Consider the following 22329-nt stretch of genomic DNA (forward strand, 5'->3'; position numbering starts at 1 on the left):
AGGGCCTTCAAAATTCTTCTGTTTAAAATTATTGTAAATATTTTTGAAAAGAACGTTTTGTTACAAATTCCTTTTTTGTTTGTATAAAAAAAAAAAAAAAATACAAATTAAAAAATATTATTAAATATATTTGTTTCATTTTATAATTTATACGCTTTTCTTTGTACCCAAATTATTTTTCCTTTAGTCATAAGGTCTGGAATCAAGGATATCGACTGTTTAATTTATAAATCTATAAAGGAATCTCAGGCGATTACTCGAAAACGATATCTACGAAACTCCTTAAATATGTGAAAATAGATTATTTTTATTCAAACCGAAAAATTTTGAAAATTTAAAGAGTACAGTTAATTAAATACAGTGGAACCTCGATAACTCGAACTCATGGGAATGAGTTTTCGACTCAACAAGTAGTTCTAAAGTAGTAGCTAAAATTTTGGCTTAGATAGGAGCGATTATATCTTACTAACTGTTACAATATTTCGCAGGGAATTAACTTCGATCGAGTTACAAAGTGTAATTAATTCGAGATACCGATTAAGGGTTCGGAGGATGGGAATGACATTTTTTTCGATTTACTGAGGTTACGACTTAAAGAGGCTCGATTTATTGAGATTCCAATGTATATTGCCCAATATGGCGAACGCAGAACAACTTTTCCTTCGAAAAATCTAATTCATTTGGCCAAGTAGTTTCTAAAAATATTGCCTATCCTTTGACGGGGACAATTATTATGACTATCTATCGAAATAGAATGGGTATTTTATTAATAAAAACTACAAAATAACATTAATTAAATAATTTCTTGTCGGTTCTGTTTTTTCTTCCAATTATTCCTCTTCATTGTCGTCATCAAGTACTTGAGATGCTGGAACGATATTAGCATTATGCCAGCTTTTAGTAAGTTGTGCAACACTTGCAGCTGCTTTAAATTTTCTTTGGGCTCGTAATTTTTCTAAATTTCTCTTCCACTGAAAAATAAGCAAAAAAATTTCGCCTTATTTTTAATCATATTTTGCTAAATTCTGGAATTAAATGCCGACAAGCTTGCGCCATAATAATTTCAAATTGACTACCAAGTACCTATCGATGTTTTGCTACACTTCATGAACTGAACAGAAGTTTAGTGTAAGTGGTGGAAATTAAAAACAGTTTACATTTTTTTTAATAAATGTTGTGAAAATAAAATATAATGAAAATTATTATAAAAAATAGTTTTTAATTTATGTCAAGTTAAATGATTTTCATATATTTGTGATATTTTAAGTAATTATATCGCTCGGGTAAGTTAATTAAGTTATTCGAAATTTTGCAAACTTTAAAACATAAACGAAAAAAGTGTCAAAAATTTAAGTTTTAAATAAGTAATAAGATTGATTATCATGAAAAACTGATTATTTTTTAAAAATATAAATCTAATTTAAATTGTTTAAAGTTTTATTATATTTTATTTCAGTATTTGTATAAAAAAATGCCAACATAACCTTTAAATTATAAAAGGGGTGAGTATGACTTTGTATATATATTTTTAAACTTATTTTGGGGCAGCAAAAATTATTTATTTTATGTATAGAAACAAAATTAAGTTGTATTTTTAAATATTGTGTTATACCCCGGTACACGACAATATACGTTTTACATAGTTAGATAAACACATTTTACCGGCATTAACAAAAATTTCTAATAAATCAATGAAACTCGTATTTTTCCAAAACTGTTTACAAATACATTAAAATTGAACTATGAGCCTACCTATCTATATACGAATGCAACTATTTGAAGGAAAACCAATTTTTTACGGCCAATTTGCAACCAAAATGAACAAATAATCAAGGAAATCGAAATAACCGTGCAAACTTATTTCCGACCAGTTTGCAACGTAAATTTTATTTCAATCGTGATTGTTGGCTCTAAACCTCTAGTTTAATTAAACCAATTTTGCTAGAATTAAGTGATTTATAGTTTAAAACCATCCTCGTAGAAGGGTGCGGATGACAGAGAGTAGTCTTCTCATCACAAAAACTTTCGAGTTAGCTGTTGGTATACCTTATTTAAATATTTATGAAGAGTTAAAAATATTAAATTTAAATCTAATATGTCTCTTAATGCGAGGATTAAAAATGGATGATATGCAATAACTCAACCCAATTTAACACGACTCTATAAAAATTATAATAATTGCAACCTCTTTTGATTTATTTTATTGAATTACCAACTCTTATTACAGGCTATAGAGAATTTTTTCTTGCATTAAATTACAAGAGTTATTTTCTTATTTAAGGGTTCAATATAAGTTTGAGGGCGTAAGTGCCACCATTTTGAGAAAAATCATTTCGGCCTATATCTCCATAAAAATGCACTTTAGGCCAAAAATGGTAATCACCTTTGTTGTAGATAACTTCTTGGTATTTGGTTAAATATTAATTTTCAAAAAAAGTTGCTGTTTTTGCACTCCCGCCTTCCATATTTGTAAGGATTTTGTGCATTTACATTCAATATGTGACATTGAAGTGAATTTTACTTTTTATCGCAAAAAAATCATCCCAAAAAATTTTGTGTACCAATTTCGGCATAAAAAAATTAAAAAATTTCACTTACTGCTAAAATATCATTATAGAAAAAACCTGGACGAAGAGATTAAGCCCTGAAAAATATCGCTCTATCATAATCCCTCGGTCAAGAGTAAAGTTTTTATTTTATTTTATTTTTATTTTTATCGCAAAAAGGCGATATTTAAAAAACTTTCCAATTTTGCTCTTAATTGCTAACAAACTGAAAGTTTGCGAATCTATTATTCATACCTTCATCAAATATCAACTTTAAAATCGAAAAAGAAAAAAGGTTATAAAGAAATTTAAAAACGACAATTTTCGCTCATTTTCTAGTTTTCTCGCGCACCTACCTATCCAAATCGGACTTACCAATCGTTAGGTTTTTCTTGATTTTTTTTTGATATCTACAACTTTTCTATTTAGTTTTTTTTTTTCGTAAGAAAACCGTTTTTTTGACTTTTACCAAGTTAACTCAGCCATTGATTCGGCGTAAAAATAAAACGCTATGTTTTTTGGATTGTTTTGTTCTATAACAATGTATTTTCAGTTGGATTACTATTTATTTTTAAAAAATAACTCCTTTAATTTAGTGTATTATTGGTAAGAAAAACGAACTTATCTATTACTTATATATGGTTAAAAATTTCTTTGGTTACCTCCTCATCTCTTGATGGTAATGTTTGTAGATAGTCAACCATTTCGGGTCTTTGAGGGTCGGCTATGGCCAAAACACTTAAACATCCATCGACTGTACCCAAAACAACAGCTTTACCATCTACCGTACTCTTAATTGCAGTTAATTCAGCTTGTACCCGATAATTTGCTATCATTTTAGTGTCCTCAGTTCTAAAAAAAAAAAAGATTATTTTTATTTCCAATTGTTAGTTTCAGTCCATAAAACGACCGTTTGCTCTAATTCAGATAGTAGGAGAACAATAGTTTAAAAAAAATCTGAATATAGAGAAGCAGGTCGTTTCTGGAACTATTCTAATTTTTTATCAGCGCGGTAACATACCGGAAAACTCGTACAGTTTTTCTGCCACTATGATAGTACAGCACATAATCATCCGTGCTACTAAATAGGCAGATAATCGTAAACACTCCTTCTGCAACTTTTGGAATAAATGTTTTCACAGTGGTACCTTTTTTTAATTCGATCATTTCTAAACCACCCCTAAGATATAATTCTTCGTATAATTTAAGATTACAACTCGTTAAGTTCATTCATTACCTTTGAGGAGCATAAAGACCATATTTTGAGTCTGAAGTACAACTCCCACACCATTTTGGTACAGTTCGTATATATTTTTTGGATTTTACATCAAACACAGCACCTTTGTCAGATAAAATGACTCCAACCCAACTACCTTTATTTGGCATCGCGACTAAAGATGCAACATCCTTTGAAAAAAACCGAAATATTGAATAAGATAAAATAACTTAGTGTTTCGCAAACTAAAGTGTATTCGAGAAGTATCAACCCAACGGGAAAGAAATAATCTGATGATTATTTCCTCCCTTTGATATATTTTTAAAAATATATCAAAGTTTTGTGGCAAAAAACAAATTAGTGCAGCTCTTGAGATCAAAAAAAGGGAACAACATCCTTTTTAAAATCAAAATACATCCACATCCTAGAGGAAAAGTGAATCATCAGGCAGATATGAGTTTTTATACAACTTAGAAGATTATTTATAATGCAGAAAATTGAGAAAAGCGATAATGTAAACTCTTAATGGATTAAGAGCCAGACCAAATAAATTCTGTGAATTTACTAACGCTGATCATTTGAAGATTGGTTATAGTAGTTGTGTACACACACATACTGCCGTCAGTCAAGCGAATGGTAGAACAATGGTCAGATATATGCTATCAAAACGGTTATGATTGCCGTGATATATAAATGAATTTACGAAAGCTGAAAATTGTAAAGAACTGTTAAGAGAGTCAGTAAGTTAAATGTGAGTTAAATAAACAGAGCTGGCCAGTTAGCCCTAATGTATGTACAATAAATAAATAAGATGCAATTAATTTATTAAACTTGAAAAGTTTTTTAAAGATATTTAATTGTATATTATCTATAAATAAAATGGTCAGCCAACCATATTGTGAAACAACTCCCGTCAGTTAGCCAAAAAATATTAAAAAATATACGAAGAATTGAAATAAAAACATTTTTTTTGTTTTTATTGACTGAATATACAATTAAGTACCTCTAAAAAATTTATTATTTATTGTACATACATTAGGGCTAACTGACCAGCTCTGTTATCACATTTAGCTTACTGACTGTCATAACGGTTATTTATATACGGAAAGAGATACAGAAAGACTTTCAAACGATACACAAAGATTTTCAAATTGCGTCAATCCTTTTTTTTTTGCCCAAATGCCGCCTAAAATTACGTTTCCACTCTACTAGAACTTGTCTTGGTAACCAGGATGGCTTTTAAAATATATTTAAAAAAATTTTAAACTAACTTTCATGCCTGATTTTAAACCAAATTTGTGGATTTGATTGCCGTTAGTTGCATTAAACACGTAAATACAATCTTTATTATTTTTATCAGCTCCAACGCATACCAAATGTAATCCATCTGATGTTTGAACCAGCTGTTTGAATGGTACACCCGATACACAACGTGTTGGATATTCAAATGTGTACACTGTTTTACCATCTTGAACCAAAAAATAAAAAATTTATATTGAGTGTCTCAGAATGATCGTACACAGTTTCTTAGAAGCTATTTTTCTAATCGTTACATACTCTAGCTTTTTATTTATTTTTTATTTGGGGTCAAAGTTACTATAGAAATGGCCTGAAGTCTGTTGGCATCAAAGCACTCTTGTTGTTCTTAAACAGCTCCAAATGATTCATAGAGGACACCCCAGAACAGTCATTCTAGTATAACCCTACTCTAGAAATTGGTTTTAGGGTTCCGCCATCAAAGATGAAAAAAGGAACCCTTGTAATTTTGTCATGTCCGCCTGTATTACAAAAATCATTATCTAAAAATCTGAAAACCTTTATAATCATGCCATCCAAAATTGTATATCCCTCTCCCCTCCAACTACTGAGCCGTGTAATATAGAAACCTATAAAAAGTTTCGGTAATAGAAATCAATAAAGATTACCATCGAAAACCATTTCGAACATAATACGCTAGTTAAAGGGGAAGAGGAGTTTCGCTAAAAATTTTGGGCATGGAGGCCAGGAAAGAGACCGAATTCATGCGGAAGAATTGACAAAATTTGCCAATGTAATTGTAGAAATTATAGTTACTTTTAGTACAACTGGCGTCGCTAGTTTTCCTTTTGCACCGAAGGTCAATCGACAGTGTCCTGTCAAGAGTCCCACCACCCTTCTCACAGTTTGGTCTACCGCATGCTCTGCGCAAAGTCCTAGTAATCAAGATGGACTTGTCCAAGCCATTCCATGATTCGGTAAATTACGGAGCATCTTGCTAAAGAGACTGACTGGCTCAGACGAAAGGGGCGTTTGGAAAGATTCCTCTAGTGCCAACGAGTCCGCTGCTTCATTCCCTTTAACGCCAAAGTGGCCCGGTACCCGATATACTGTATTATTCAGTGCCAGGCGATCCAGTTCTTTGAAGCATAGATTATCATCGATTGAATTTTAACGCCTCAAGGGTTACAGATCTAGACACCTTTCAGCATGGCGCAGATTTCTGATTGAAATTGTTTGGGTTAATATTACACTTGAAAATAATTTTTATCCGAGTTGCAAACAAGACAGTCTTTATGAGCGTTTATCATTTGAGGAATAATTAATGAAATTTTTACTCACCTGGTATTGAACGAACAATAACAGTAGCCGTAACACGATTCACATCAACTCCCGAAGGATTATTAGGACGACTTGCGGCTAACACATGATGTTCATTATTCATTAAAATCAGCTGCTTAATAAACGGTTGCTGCTCTTTAAATAATACTTGTTCCGTTAATCGGTTCCATATTAATACGTTACCACTTTCAGCGCTAATTATATACTTCGAATCTGGTGTGATTAACGCATGCGTCACAATTGCTCCCAATGTATTATCAGCTAATTTTGTTAATAATTGTCCAGTTTTCAGATCCCATACACCAACATTACCGCGCGTTACGGTTACGGCCAAATTTCCCTCGTTTGCTAAACTTTAAAAATAATACGAGAAATTCGTTATTAATTGCTAAATACTGGTTTAATTTTTGCCACTTGCATTTTTAGAGCTTTTTTCAGTTTTTGGCTTGTGCCTAAATGAAATTTTACTCTTCTAAAAATTAAAGTATATCCGTATATTTTAATCACATGTCATTAAAAAATTGTTTTCTATCGAGATCTCTCTAATTAAAAGTGTTCTTCTATCTTTTATTAGTTATGAAGCAGAATGAACTTTGCATTGAACCTGAAAGTCTAAGCCGAACTAAATATATGAGCACGTTTTTCTCAATAAAACTTATTTTTCGAATTTAAAGTTTAATAATCTTACAAAAAAACAACTAAAATCGCAAAACACAATGTAAAGCTGCGTTTCATACTTCCCTAATGGGTCTATATAACATACCAAAAAAGCAGCTTTATATCGCCTTCTGGCCGTCATTTGTACTTATAGGTCTTAGAAATTTCTAGATCTTTACCTGATAGTATCAATTTGCAACTCATGTCGATCAATAACATGCACTTGCTCGAAAATATTATTAATATTCCAAACTTTAACGCTACGATCAATACTAGACGTAACTATAGAATTCCAATGGCCAATAGTCAATGGTTCCAATTGGATAATTCGTCCAAAATGTGCATCCAAAATTTTCACCAATGTTTGAGTTTCCAAATTCCATACATATAATAATTTGCGTACTCCAGCCACTGCATAATCTTTATGTGCACTTAACATGATCGAATTACTCACTAACATTTTCGTCGATATATTTCGAACGCCATGCGGTAACATTAATTCCATGGCAAAGTTACTGATCTCATTGTTAAAATCCCAAACAATGAATCCATTGCTCGTTGTGCCAAATAAAATGTCATTGGTTTTATCCAATTTTAATTGTAGTACAATTTCAGTGATGTCATTTTCAGCACGCGGAAGTTCGGTGACAAAATCCCATTGTTTCGCCTCTTGGTTCACTTGATATTTTGTTACGGAATAATTATTTTCCGAGACGCAGGTGTACATATATTGTTTATCGTTTGTTAAAACCAAACCACTATGAACAAAAACATTCAATTTAACGAGACACAATATTTTCATGTATTAACTTGATTGTCAGTAGCAAAGTCACATCAGTCCTGGCAGAAAGTTTTTGGTAAGGGGGGTTGAGGCGCTGCGATTGTGAGGGAAGAATTTAAAATGGTAGATGATTGCTTGCTTCTTTTAGGATCTACCAGGGCTCATTTTAAAGGTCGAATAGTACAGTATGTGCGGCGCAAAATACCTCAGTATTGAAAAATATTAACCTGTCCGGTCTTTCGACGCGATAATTATTAGAAAAAATAGTTTTTAGAAAATAATACTTTAGAAAAAATCAAAAAAAATCTTGACGAAAAAACACGGTTTTATCACAAAAAAGATCGCGGCTTGTATGATTCGCAAGAAATCCTTTCGAGGCTCAAATTGTAGCTTTTAATCTCTTTGTAAAAAAATTTTCATCGCAAAAAGGTGCTTCGAAAAAATCATGCGCGATCGGTAACGAAGCATCTTACGATACTTAAACAAAATTTTCTTCGTTAAGAGTCGCCCTACAATCTCTGTGGAAACTGGAAGTCTAAAGAAAAACGATAATTTACAAACAGTAACAGTTGATCGACGCCACACTGAGCAATGTATACTATACACTATAGTTTGTAAATTCTCGTTTTTGTTTTAGTTTTCACGGTTTTATAACGCACGACACTTTTCACGTTTCTTTTATGAAAGTTAAGCTCTTTAAAAAGTTCTATTTTTCCTCCAAAAATTTGATGTGAAGTTAGGAGCGATTTTGACGTGATTAAATATATTCTTTAAAATTCAAATATCTCGAAATATCTTCTAAAATATGAAAAATTCAAACAAAATTGCAGACAATTAATTTGAGGAACGTAAAATTTTCTAGAAAAATTGTCTTTACATCATTTTTCTAGAGAATTTGGTATCGAAGTCTATTTAGGAGAAACCAGTAAAATGATATTGAAAAGTTGTATATCTCGAGAGCGAAAAAGCATATAGCTATGAGACTACTGAACTTTTTTGTTCCTTTTACAAATGATCTTAGAATTTTCGTCTTGGAAGTAGCGCATCTTCAAATTTACTTCTTTGCTCTTAAAATAAGGTCCTGGTAGAGTCCAATAAGACCAAGAATAACAAAGGAACATGCTTGCAAATAAAAATCTATATATACAAGAAGAAACTGACTGATCGACAATCGCATAGCTGTAACCGCTATGTCTAGAAGCATGAAATTCTGCACAAACGTTCCCAAGTGTGCACTAAGAAGGAGAATTTTGGAAATTCATCTTTTAAGATATTAAACTGAGGGTTGCAAGTTTGTATGATTCAAAACAAAAATTTATTTTATGATCATTTTCTAATAATTCATTATTCAAGGGGGTAGAATAGGGGGTGAATGTTTACATGAAACTTTGTTATTTTTGAAGTTAGAAATATAAAAATTGATATATATGCTTATGGCTTGAGACAAAAGTTTACTGTATCACTTTTTTATGAAAATTCATTCTTAAAGGGGATGAAAGTTTGTATGAAACTTCATTATTTTTTGAGTACCTACTTGTGTGTATTTCAAGTGTTGTGTATTTTGGTGTTTATGAAATACATTACCTATGAATGTTAAAACATTCAAATTCATTGCCGTTATTTATATATTGGAATAACATTCGATCATCGTCTTCTTTATCATCTAACCAGTAGATAATTCGATATTCGGTTAAAGTTTGAAATTCCATTTCTAGAAAATGCAAAAAAAAAATTGTTACAATCAATATTAGTCTTCGTCATATTTGTCTTCAAACCATATAACTTCATTCTCTACTTCAATTTTTTTAACTTTTTCTACTCAGAGCCACTTTTTGTCTTATCTATCTTTGTTTCCACGTAACGTGATTTTGGAATTATAAGTTACAGAGTTCTGTTTCACTAGAAAACTGCTTGGCCCTTTTTTTACTTTTGCCTTAACTATCTTAAACTCCATCCTTAGCATTGTCTTACAGAAATTACAGAAAACTTAAACTGTGCCTTGTTAGAAAAAATTTTGTCCGACTAAACCTGACACATAAATAAAAAACAGTGCGGTTTACAAAACAGTCGGGGGTGAGGTTGAGGTAGTAACTCAAGTGATCTGTTTGAGATGGAGTAGTAATTTAACTACACCAAAAAATAACTTTGAATGCAAAACAAAAGAGTTGAGTTTTCTGACTTTTGTTAAGAAATTTGATATAAATCCTTCACTGTACTATGGTCTAAGTGTGTCCCACCCTAGAACAGCTACTTTAGCCTAACCTAACCTACACCCAGATCATTATAGCAAGATATGACAAATCTCAATATTTGTATTTCTGTATGAACAAGGCTTTATACTTACGTAATATTTTCCAATCCTCATTTTTATATTTATCAGGAATGTTTGTGTTAAAAGTATCCTGACGTTCACCACGCATATTATAAATAACCCAAGATTTTTGTCCAAAAATAATTAAATGTTGATTTAACAAATATATTCCACAAACTTTATAATTATCCTCTAATGGATTATCGATTAATTGAAATTCACTCGACAACGTATTCAACAACACTGTTTGACTGTTGTTTGTATAAGCAGCAGCCCATTTATTATCCGGACTTAAAACCAATTGCATCATAATTCCTTCAATTCCAGGATTTACATCTCTGGTCATATCACTTGTAGACAGATCCCATGTAATAAATTTATTCGAAACTGAGACAATATAACGATAATCTGAAGTTAAACAAAATGAGAACACTGCAAATTGATGTCCTTCTAAAGAATATTTCAGTGGCCCTCCTGGGGTATGCAGACAATGGTATAATGGTACTAAGGCACAATTCGAAGGACCATATTGGTCGCATGCTTTTAATAACATTTTTATGTTGGAATTACCACCAATTTCGGGTAATAATCGTCCGATTAATTGAGGAGCCAACATATTTGGATGTGCACTCAAGATAGCACCACCTAATCTAAGTGCATCCGCGACCAATAACAATTCACGTTTTGCGCTATCACCGTTTTCTAAATGGGCACTTGCGTCTTCGAAATCACTGAGTACGGATTGCAATGGGCATGAAGATAGTTTAGCATGTAACCATTCGTAGTTGAATAGTACGTTGGAGTATAGATCGTTAAAACGTCGAGACCGTACCAAATGGAACGGTAATTCACCAAATTTGCGAAGGTTGTATCGACATGGAACTCCATCTGAAGAATAAAATACTAGCGGCTGAACGGGTACTTTACGATCAGCCACACCTTCTTTATCCGTTAAATTAAATCTGAAAATAATTTATTTTAATAAATTTAAATTAAAAGGAAAAACTCTTGAGCAGCGAGGCTCACTAATTAAGGTTATATTTTCCCCACCTACACCAAAATTTTGTTCGTAGCACCAATATATTTAAGTGACTAAACTTAGTATACCTTGATATATTTCATATATACATGGTATAAAAATTTAAAATAAAATACCAAAACATAAATAATTAAAAAATCAAAAATCCGACTGCAAAAAAAGATAATTTAAATAATGCACTAAAAAGATCGAAACAAGATTGAGGATAGAAAACAAAATTTAAAATACAATCGTAGTGTAGGAGCTGCGTTAGCTAAGCGAATTCCCCTTAAGACATTAAAGAGATTAATCTATATGGAGATTCCCTCTTAAGAGATTAAAAAATATTGTTTTTTTAATTTTTCAAGAATTTTTATTTCGAAAATTAAACGTCTAGAAAAAATCACAAGAGTACTTTTTTACTTAAAACTGATCAAAAAATACAAAATTATTTTTACTTTGAAAAAATTTAAAATTTTGTACTTTGGGCAAAAATGAGGAGAATGTTTGGGTGATATATTACCTGTGTCGTTGTATTTCAGTGAATTTAAACGGTTTTGGATTACCACCGCCCCAAATACCTAGATAATAATCAGCGATTGATGAATGAAAATATGTTGCCATATTCATATTTTTAAAATAACGCTCTCTGGCCGTATCACGAAATTGTCTAAAAAAAGAATTTTATTCTAAAAATTCCTATTCTCACTTACGACATCGCATAATAAATTTCTTACCTGTGATACCAATTCATAACGTTTACACCATCAGCTTCACGTTCGGATAGATAATTTGGTAAATCGTTACGAATTCGAGTCCATAGTAACGGTGGAATACGTCTTACAGGTGGTAAATGGTATTGGTATACATCATCCAAAACTTTGTCATCTAACGATATTAAATCTTCTAATTCAGATTCAGAAAGACCACTTTTAGCTGCTGTTATATATGCTAATGCATGAAATACTAGAATTCGACCATGCTAAAATTTATTATAAATATACTGGGTGCACCATTTTAATCTATTATGACTAATAGCTCGTTTTAGAGTTAACCAATAAAAAAAAAAACTTAAACAAAAGTTGCAAAGTTTGACGGGGACATCATGTTGTGGTGTAAGATTGGACCTAATTCTTCGGATTGCTTTAGTAGTAAATTTTGATCCTAAAAGGTAAGAAATAGAATAAAACTTTTCACTTTTCCTAATTTAAAATTTTATTCTTCTCTCACCTATTAGTATCTTAATTGACTATTAAAGTAACCCGGAAAAAACAAACTCTGCAACTTTTGTTAAAGTAATTTTTTTATTGGTTAACTACAAAATGCGCTCTTAGCCATAATATATTAAAATGATCCACCCTGTAGAATATGCTCCCAAAGTATAATAAAAGTTTTTCTGTAGACTTACTTGTTTTTCGATTCGTTCAAATAACATCATAATACTATCCATAACTGTTGAAGCTAAATGTGTATCCTGAGGTTTTGTGTAACTTCGCCATCTACATATTTCCGCAAATACTAATTTTACAAATATGGGTAAACTACATTTACTGATAGCATTCGATACTAATCGCCATTGATAATTATTTAAGTCACGGCATGCTGTTTTCATCCACATTTTAATTACATTCATTGCTAAATCTTCACCCAAAGCAGTAACTTCGACAAAATTCTCTTCGACGTCAATCATACGTCGTAGCAAATGATAATCTTGAGATACAACTGGATTTGATTCTTCTGCAGCGCATGATACTATTATCTGTAAAATGTTCCCGAATAAATCGTGAGATAGTGATAGATTGCCTCAACATACAACCGGTGTAAAATAAGGAGTTGAATTCTCCACTACATTGTTTATAATTGCGCTACACTGAAGACAAGTATGAATATATCAGCTTCACTCATCTCATTCAGCGTGTATTCACGAATATGTCAGCCTAACAAGACCGGAGGACAATGAAAGATCTAGTCATAGATGATGTAGTTTATAAGGCGGTAGCGCAATGATCTTGGATAACAGGTGAACAACGAGGGGAGAATGATTGTCGCCGTAAGAGAAAGATTGCAGAATGTAACCAGGGCATACTTTGTTAATCTAATGATCCTGACGAATAAACAAATTTCACGCAAGATCAAACTAACCATTTACTATACACTGATTCGACTCATCATAATATATGGCAGTGAAAGTTAGAACCTGACTCAAGAAGACCAAGAGAAAATAAGACGATTTGAACGAAAAATCATAAGAAGAATATATGGCGCAATCCGAGCGAACGAGGAAGAATGGCGCATCCGAACCAATAGAGAAATCCAGGAGATGCTGAAGGGAGAAAATATTGTGGAGTTCATTAAATCACAGAGGCTCAGATGGAACTTACCTTACAATTATCTGGTAAACGTGTTGGCAACCATGATACTTTATTAGCATCTTGTGCGCCGGTTAACTGATCCACACTGTCGAAAAATAGAAATAATGGTTGCTGTGTTGTAGCTAGAGTTAGTAATTGTTTAAAATGTGCCGTTAAGGGTACCAGATCATCTGGAATTCCATCGAAGGGTAACATATAATTATATGATATCTAGAATTAAAAAAGAAAAAACGTTATAAAAAGTCAAATTGTAGAAAATATATGTTCAATTTACTTGTTGACAAATCGAAATCAAACTTGGCGTTAACGCACTACTGTCTGGTGTAGTACCCAAAAATCGAATAATCGTAATCGGTCTTGCATTAGCAAACCATACTTTACATAAACTTGCACTTTTCGCTAACAAAGAAGTTTTCCCACTACCACCTTCCCCATAAAGTACCAACGGTTTATCAGACTTATTTCTCATGTAATTTTCAATATGATCCAAATTATCCTGACGTCCATAGAACACTGTCACACTGTTATTGCAAGCATGTAAATGCTGCAAAATTTCTGTAACAATCTGTCCTTGAGCACTAGAATCCTCTTTACGCATGGCACGATCCACTAATTTAACAATATTCTTGTAAAAATGTGTTATGAAATGATTTAAGTACTCCTCATGGGTGTCTGGATCTAAACCCTCACGACCAATCCATTCCACGGTATATTTTTGCATGTTTGTTGTCTCAATTTTGTTTGGAAGACGTACATCTCGAAGATCACTAAGGAGTTTGGAAGATTCGGTATCTAAACTTCGACTTATAATATCCACAAAATTGGATGCTTTCTTTAAATTTTGTAAGTTGATGTTGTTAATATATCGGACATAAGCCAGACAATGATTCTTAGTGTTTTTAACGTTTAATACTCCGTTAATAACTTCACGTTCCGTAACAGACATGAAATAATTATGCATTATTTCCTTATCGATAACTCCTTGCTCATATAGGGAGCTACTCGCTTTACGAAATAACTTTTGCATTTTACCCAAAATATCCCACCACATTGCTTGATCTTCTGCTTGTAATTTTGGAATACGTTTGTTATTAAAGTTGACCAAAATTGAGGAGATTGGTTGGAGAACACTGATTGGAGGCACGGCATTACTATCTTTACGATACCAAGTATCCAATAGTATGACATCATGACCCGTAGCAGCTAATTCATCTCGGAGTAATTGTAATTCCGAGGAAAGTATATAAGTTGGAATGGGTCGATAACCATATTTTTGTCCCAAAAATACAACAAAATTTGGACCCATTGATAAACGTTGACAATTTTCAATTTCTTTCATACATAGCTCGGTGGTCATGTGATCATCAGTGGCTTCATCTCGTACACCCCATCTCATGTCCACCACCTGTTACAGAAATCGTGCAGTATGAAGGATGTTTGAAAATAAATACACAATTATAAAATTACTAGCAGATATCCGCTCGCTTTACTGGGCAATTTTAACTCTAAAAATAAAGACTCGGCTCACTTTGTTCCCTTTTGTTCACAATTTTAAGAAATTTAATTTTTTAGTACTGCACCCTACTTCATATTTAAAAAAAATCAAACCTTTGATGAAAAATTGCCCTACCGCTTGTAGATCCTTAAATTACAAATTAAAGCTTACGTTTGTTTTTCGTGAAAACGTTGATATTTCATCGATATCCAGGTTCACATTTTTGTGTATATTTAGGAGAGCTAACCCGGATAATCTTTCCTGTGCCATTGATGCACGCATCCAAGATTTTACTCCGCGAAAACTAAAAAACAATATCCTTGCGGTAGCTATCCTGACCGGAAAAATTGCCAGTATTTGTAAGAAAATTTTTAAGTTTAGGTACAAATCTTGGTCGTATGCTTCAATAGGACGAATCGACTCTGGTACTGCGAAATTGTTTTCGAATTCTCTTTTCTATTTAGGCATTCAGAGTCGGTATTCATTTATAACAGTTGATACACTATCGTTAATGAATAGCCGATAAATCTGACCCAATTTTTTCTCTGTCTCAATATCGAAATTCCAGTCCCAGACACTAACATTTGGTTTAGGTAGAAAAACTTCCCAACTGAAATAGGTCTCTGCTCCAAATCATTATTAACGTCGAAAATGTAACGGAGACAATCTAACACGTCACTCCTTATTTCTTCCATTTTTGCGACTAAAAGTATGGTATTAATCTCAAATCGTTATTCTTTTCGTTTATAAATATCTTTGAAAGCTTTCTGTTGATAAATTAAATTGATAAACAATTTTCAAAAGTAATCAATGTTTTAACCCCGTTTTGATTATAAAAAAAAATTATTGTCTACAATAATGACTTTTCAATAATAAAAAGTAAACTTGTAACGCTCTCAAATGAATTTTTTTGTTTGTTTAGTGATAGCTTCAAACCGGTACATTGTAAAGCTATTTGTATTTATTATTTTTTTATATTGAAAATCACATAAAAGTATCTGATGGTTTTTCCGTTGACGGGTAAATGTGTTAGAAATATCACGAAAATATTATAAAAAGTAAACACATCATTTTATATAGAATTTTGTTGAATGTTCAATGTACGGTGTATGTACAAGAACTACAACACCCAGAACGTGGTAAATTGAAATTCTTGTAACAATTAAGAGATGGAGGCCTAGAAAGAGATCACACGCAAGAGATCAAATATTATGTGAACTCTCAAATTGACAGATTTGATCTGTCAAAAACTGTTATTGTTAAATTTATTAAATATTTATTTTCTTTAATCAATCTTTCAGATATAAAATGGAATTTTTTATATACAAAATATAAATATAAAATTTATTTTAATTCTGAAAGTGAGCATGATTTAACGAAATATTGTCCGCATCGAGCGCTATGATCGACTCAGTTGCTCGACCATAAGGTGTGCTCCCTACGAATAAACTGAAAAGAAAAGTACTAGCAGGAAAATTTGTTCTTAAGACAGCAAGTAAATACTTTGATTTAAGGCAATATTTTCTTGCTATACTTTAATTTTTAAGAAGTCAAATTACTTATTTTATTGAATTAAGGAGGTACTTTCGCCGCCAATGTTAATTTAAAAAAAGCACAATTTACTTCTAGCCAGTGCACAATTAACTTCCAATCAGTGAAAGGACTTAAACAAAAATATTTGATTTTTGTGTCACGAAATAAAAAATATTAGCAGTTTAGTTTGAACTTTGAACTTTTCGACTTAATTAGTATGCTAATAGGATAATTATATAATGTCGTTGCCGCATTTCGTCTCATTTTACGTATTTTGATAATTTGTTATTTTTTATTTCTAAGGAATAAATTGTATTGTAAAGGATGTTTGTTTGTGAAGTTTTCACGCAAAAACTACCGAATGGATTTGAATGAAACTCCACAACAATGCAGCTCATATATCAGAATATCAGAATAACTTATGAGCTATAATTTATAAAGATATCTATGAGCATCATTTTGAACCATAAATTAAAGATTTCTGTAAATATAGAGACAAAATACAATTCATGGCCATCTTTTCTGATATACTCAATGAATTATGACTATTTTACATTTAAAAAAATTGTACATATATTTTACCTGTGTAAAACAAACCCTACCGTTATTTCGAATGTTATGGAAGGGGGATAAGTGAAAGCAAGGGAGATGAAAACTAAAACGCGTTGGTCTTTACCAATCTTTACTTTTAAACCCAACTTAGTGAATTAAGCGGGTATCAAGCCTATTTGAAATAAATTAATAAAAATATTAAATTTTTTAAATTTTGTTTCTATGCTATTAAAAATATACTTGAATAGAAAAACTGCTATTTGATCTTAAATGAAATGATTTCAATAAAAATGATTTACTTGGAAAAATTAAAAAAAAAATTGGTAAACAAAACACAAACAGCTGTTTTATCGGAGGTTAATATTTGTGATATTATGACACTGAAATGTTAATTGGTAAAACCCTAATATTTTTCAACGTGTTTTCTGTTTCGTAGTACATAGAAGATTTTCGTTATAATTTCTAGTTGGTACGAAGGTCACAGTATCTCGCCATAACCATATATAATATTAGTCATCATTGGTGAATTCAAGGCTTTGTTTTCTAAATGACTTTGTATAAGTTTGTACCATGTAGGTATCATCCATCCACGGTTAATATTCGGTATACAGTCTGTCGTATAGTATTTATTTATACCTAGTGACCTTATTAGGGTTAATATTGTTTGGTAATTATTTGTAGATTTTTATGTAATATGGGTTTGATTTGATTAATTAAAATAATTTATATATTATGTATGGAACGGATGTATCAGAATAAATGGTACTATATAAAAGTTATAGTGTTTACCGGAACAATAATTTTGGTATTGAGAATTTGTGAGCAAAAAAACTCTTCTTCGAAGCTACAGGTGTTGGAAATTTTACATACCATGTCCAATTTCGGCCGAATCCGTTGCTTTTTCGAAAAATTGTTTTGAACAGAATTGTTGGTATTTTTACGAAAAACATATTTGTCATGCCATTTAAGATAGTATAATAGCATCAATTATCACAGTTAATTACTATTTTTTATCCCCGAACCAAAAAAAGAGGTGTTATAAGTTTGACCGCTATGTGTGTCTGTCTGTGGCATCGTAGCGCCTAAACGAATGAGCCGATTTGTATTTTTTTGTTTCCTTTGAAAGTTTATTTAATTGGGAGTGTTCTTAGCTATGTTTCAAGTGCGAGTTAAAAAAAATAGGCGATGATTCTCAAAATCAGTTCACTTTGGAGAAGGCTCCAAGAAAAAGGGTAATTTAATTGAGAGTATTCTTAGAAACGTTTCAAGTGCGTATTAAATTTATTCAAAGGATCATAGTTCTTTTAGTTAAGAGAAAAGATTAGATTTTCTCCTCTTCGGAGCAAAATGCTGTATTCATAGTAAAAATTATTTTCCAAAACTTTGCTTCGTATAAATATTTCCGTTTTACTTATATTAATCAAAAAATTCTAAATTTTTTTATTATAATATTCAAAGAAAAATTCATATATTACATGAAAAAAATTATTTATTAGAAATAATGTAAAATATTTATAATAATACTAGTATTTTGAACAAAATAAGTAATCATGCAATTATTACTTATACAGTGTCTTTCAGATAAACGGGCAAACGCCTTTGTCTTTTTATTTATTCATAGTATATTTTCAAAAATTCAACGAGTTTAGTTTTAACCCGAATTGTATATACTTCTTACAACTAACTCAACGCGTATTGAAGCTTCAATTTATGTCTATAATACACCTTTCTTAGATGCATTGCTTAACGCATGTATTCTGTCATTTTCGTGGTAGGCTTATGCCTAGATGTAAACTGAACACTAGGTATATCAGCAATCTCGAAAAAGGCTTTAACGATTTTTCCTGAAAAATTAGTATGCAAAAGGTTTTTGGGGTGAAAAATCGATCAAGCAAGATTTCGTTTCTCTTCCTCACTTCTATTGGTGACGAAATAAAGCACATTACCGGGACATTCGAATTGATATTCGTGTGGAGACATTTTAAACGGTTCTTATATTAGTGACAAAATTTGTGTCTTTTTAACTCCTTTAATACCGAGTAAAACTCGATCATCCAGGTACTGTTACTTTATTGCTAAATTTGGAAAATAAAACTTTTACTCTCTTATCCTAGCTTTTGACTAAAGAGAGGGGGTAAACAGTAATTTTTGGCCTAGAGGAGGGCTAATCAGAAATTTTTAGTCTAAAAATTTCATTATTGCAATAGTCTGCTTAGTTCCAGAGTCCACGTGTATGGTTTATGTACATCCGTGAATTAGTACTAAACTTATGTTGATATCTTCGGTAGATTTTGAGATAAACGGGTAGATTCATAAATTACACTAGGGAATGTACGAAACACAATCCATCATATCGAGAAACAAAAAATTTGTTCGGGTAGAAGAAAAAATTCTTAGAAAGATAGTGTTTTTGGCATTTTTTCCAACTGATGCAGAACATAACCTAAACAAATCAGAAAAGTCGAAAAAACGGTTTTTCGCATTTATAAAAAAACAAAGCAATCTAAAAAAAAATTTAGAGAACGCCATTTTTGGTCGTGTATGTAAGTACAATAAAATTAAAATAAGTTCAATTATTAGAATTTGCAAAATCATCCTGTTCTTTATTCGTTTTATATGAGGTTAAATAGAGATAAAAAACTTTTTTTTACTGGCGCACATGATAACACAATTTCGGGGAATAACCAACGAAATCTTACCAAGCCTATTTCATTTGATAGGTGTTTTTTATTGTCTACAACTTTCTTATTTAGCTTTTCTTTTTTGTAGATTGCTTCTTTTTTTTTCGACTTTTCCAATTTTTTTAGGTTATGTTCTGCCTCAGATGGAAAAATACAATAAACGCTATCTTTCTTAGAACTTCGTATTCTATCAGACCAAATTATTTGCTTTTCTACAGCAAGCTTTAGGGCTTTTTCCATGGGGTTATTGATGAGACTTCCTGGACTAATTATAATCTCTATAAGTTTAAATTAATTATTTCTAGAGTCCAAAATTAAAAAAAAAAATTTATATGTTTGTTTATCATATTGTGCAATACATATTACACGAATATTTGTATAGAACACACGGATATATAATTAAAATAATATATCTGTGATGAAAACACAAAGAAAACCTATAAACATGTTTAACTTTTTACGACTATTCTTCTGTGACATTCTGTAAATTTATTTTATATTACATACAAATCATAAATCTTTGAAGTATTTTATTTTTTTTTACAATTTATATGCAAATTATTATATCAAAATATCGCAGTGCAGTTTTGCAAAATGAAAACAAGTGGAAAAAGGTAATTTAGGAGAGTTTATCCATATTTTCCATGTTTTTCATGTATCTAGTACGAAATTTAATGGCTGTAAAATCAGCAATATTAAATTACCAAATCAGATTTATTGTTTAATCACATGCAAAAACATATTTAAATGTAACAACTTTATTTGTTTATAAACAGCAAAACTTTTGAAAACTTTTATCAGGACTGTATTAACCAATACAAGAAAAAGAATCAAGCGTTTTTAGCTATTTATCCCAGAATTTGATTTTCTGAGATATTCTGAAATATTTTTTATTTGGGGCTCTTGAAAATACGGCTCAAAAATTATATTAAGAATGTAATTGAGTGGTGTAAAAATCATTTTACTTACTACTCGATAAAACACTGTTTTATCGATCGTTTTTACGTTCAAAGTGAATAAAATTTTCATTTGATTTAGAGACCCTCCAATTTAAGTCCGGTGCTGATTAATATATGGTTTTATGATCTAAACTTGAAATGTTTTTCGATTCTAACACTATTGTTAGAATCGAAATCACTATTGACTAATAACCTATCTAATAAATTTTATTTTATTATTTGAGATTGAGGGAATTGTGTTCGGAAAAAGATCTATTGTGTTTTCTCATTGAGTCTAGTTTTTATATCTTTGAATTTTTGACGATTTATCATATTTTGCGGTTCCGTTAATTTAGTTTTGCTGTTTTGGAACTATGTTCCTTTTCAAGCGTTTAACGGATGAGGACTAGACCATAAAAAACGATTAGACACTTTTTTGTAGTATATTACCTTAAAATATTATTACTATTCTCATGGAGGACGTGGTCTTGTGATTATAGTAATTCTAACACGATTTGATTCTAGCAAAATTTATATGGTTTTGAAACTCTACTCCCCTTCCTTATTTTTTCCACTCTTTCATAGCTCTAAAAAACTTGTTCCGTTTATCTATAAGAGCTGCATTTTATTTTCGTTGTACATGACCTGAAAATACTGTTCACAAATTGCCAACTTTTAGCTTTAAGAAATTCGATCGTTTCAAAAAAATTCTTAGGTCTTCTAAATGTATGTTGTTTGCATTATTTGAAGTAACGGTCAAGAAAAAAAAAATTTTATAAAAAAGTCCATCGCTTCTCTAGCAAGTTAGATTCGGGGTCTTTACTTGGAGTGACCATAGATTTTGTATGTTTTTTGGGGTGTAGATATTGATGGTCTCCTGAAAATTTCTACGGCCTTATTTAGTAGCTATGGTCATACTTTGGCCGTTTTGGTGGACCAAGCCTCCATAAACACGTCCCAAAAATCATAAAAATAAACTGTCTCCCCGAGTTGGACTCGAAAGTATTTGAGAACGTTTTGGATACCAAAACCGCTTTTTCAATGAATGTGGTATTTACCAGAATCACTTTGTAATTTCATGTAAAATTAAACAACAGGGCCTAATCTCGATACATATTAATTCAAGAAGCTCAACACATCATGAAAATTTCGGACCTTTGGTTCTCTTTATACTCGTGTATTTTAGATTATTTGCTAGTTGAAGTCAATTGAAATAGCTATAGCCCAGCCTAAAAAACCATTTTAATTTTTTTTAAACTTTACAAATTTTTTTGGAAACTATCCGTAGACGTAATGGGAAATTTTACAATTGGTCTAATACTAGGACACCAGGAATTTTTTTAATGAAATCATACCTGAAATTCCAAACCATGTTTTTCACGACAATAATCCTTAATTCTTGGATAACATTTTGCCATTAACGTGTTACGTTCCATTGTTGTATCTTAAAAACAAGTAATAAATTCGCAAACAAAACAAAAAAAGTAAATAATTTTCAAAAAAAAACAAAATATTACCAGTAAATGTCGAACTCGTAAAAATTCGCACAATTTTTGAGCTGACCGGTGGCAAAGATTCCAACGATCCAGCAAATATCGTGTCAATTGTACGATCATCCATTTTAGTAGTAA

General features: G+C 31.3%; 2 protein-coding genes across 2 annotated transcripts in view; one reads left to right on the top strand and one right to left on the bottom strand.

Annotated features, from left to right (window-relative positions):
* Window positions 1–830: 830 nt before the first annotated feature.
* LOC123296237 (NACHT and WD repeat domain-containing protein 2) lies at window positions 831–22318 on the bottom strand. The gene is made up of 16 exons (XM_044877699.1): window positions 22216–22318; window positions 22054–22142; window positions 13774–14904; window positions 13509–13709; window positions 12536–12886; window positions 11865–12109; window positions 11651–11797; window positions 10143–11071; window positions 9383–9509; window positions 7197–7775; window positions 6361–6713; window positions 5034–5230; window positions 3784–3953; window positions 3568–3726; window positions 3209–3398; window positions 831–971 (listed from the first exon to the last, which is right to left on the bottom strand). The coding sequence occupies exons 1-16, from the start codon at window positions 22316–22318 to the stop codon at window positions 831–833; spliced, it is 5112 nt and encodes a 1703-aa protein (XP_044733634.1).
* The window catches only part of LOC123295340 (transcription-associated protein 1), a 52455-nt gene continuing 31599 nt past the window's right edge, over window positions 1474–22329 (top strand). The window contains exon 1 of the mRNA XM_044876652.1: window positions 1474–1502. The gene's annotated coding sequence lies outside the window, so the exon portion shown is untranslated. The remainder of the gene's footprint in view (window positions 1503–22329) is intronic.

Source organism: Chrysoperla carnea, chromosome 3 (genome assembly GCF_905475395.1).
Source record: "Chrysoperla carnea chromosome 3, inChrCarn1.1, whole genome shotgun sequence".
NCBI classification, from domain to species: domain Eukaryota; kingdom Metazoa; phylum Arthropoda; class Insecta; order Neuroptera; family Chrysopidae; genus Chrysoperla; species Chrysoperla carnea.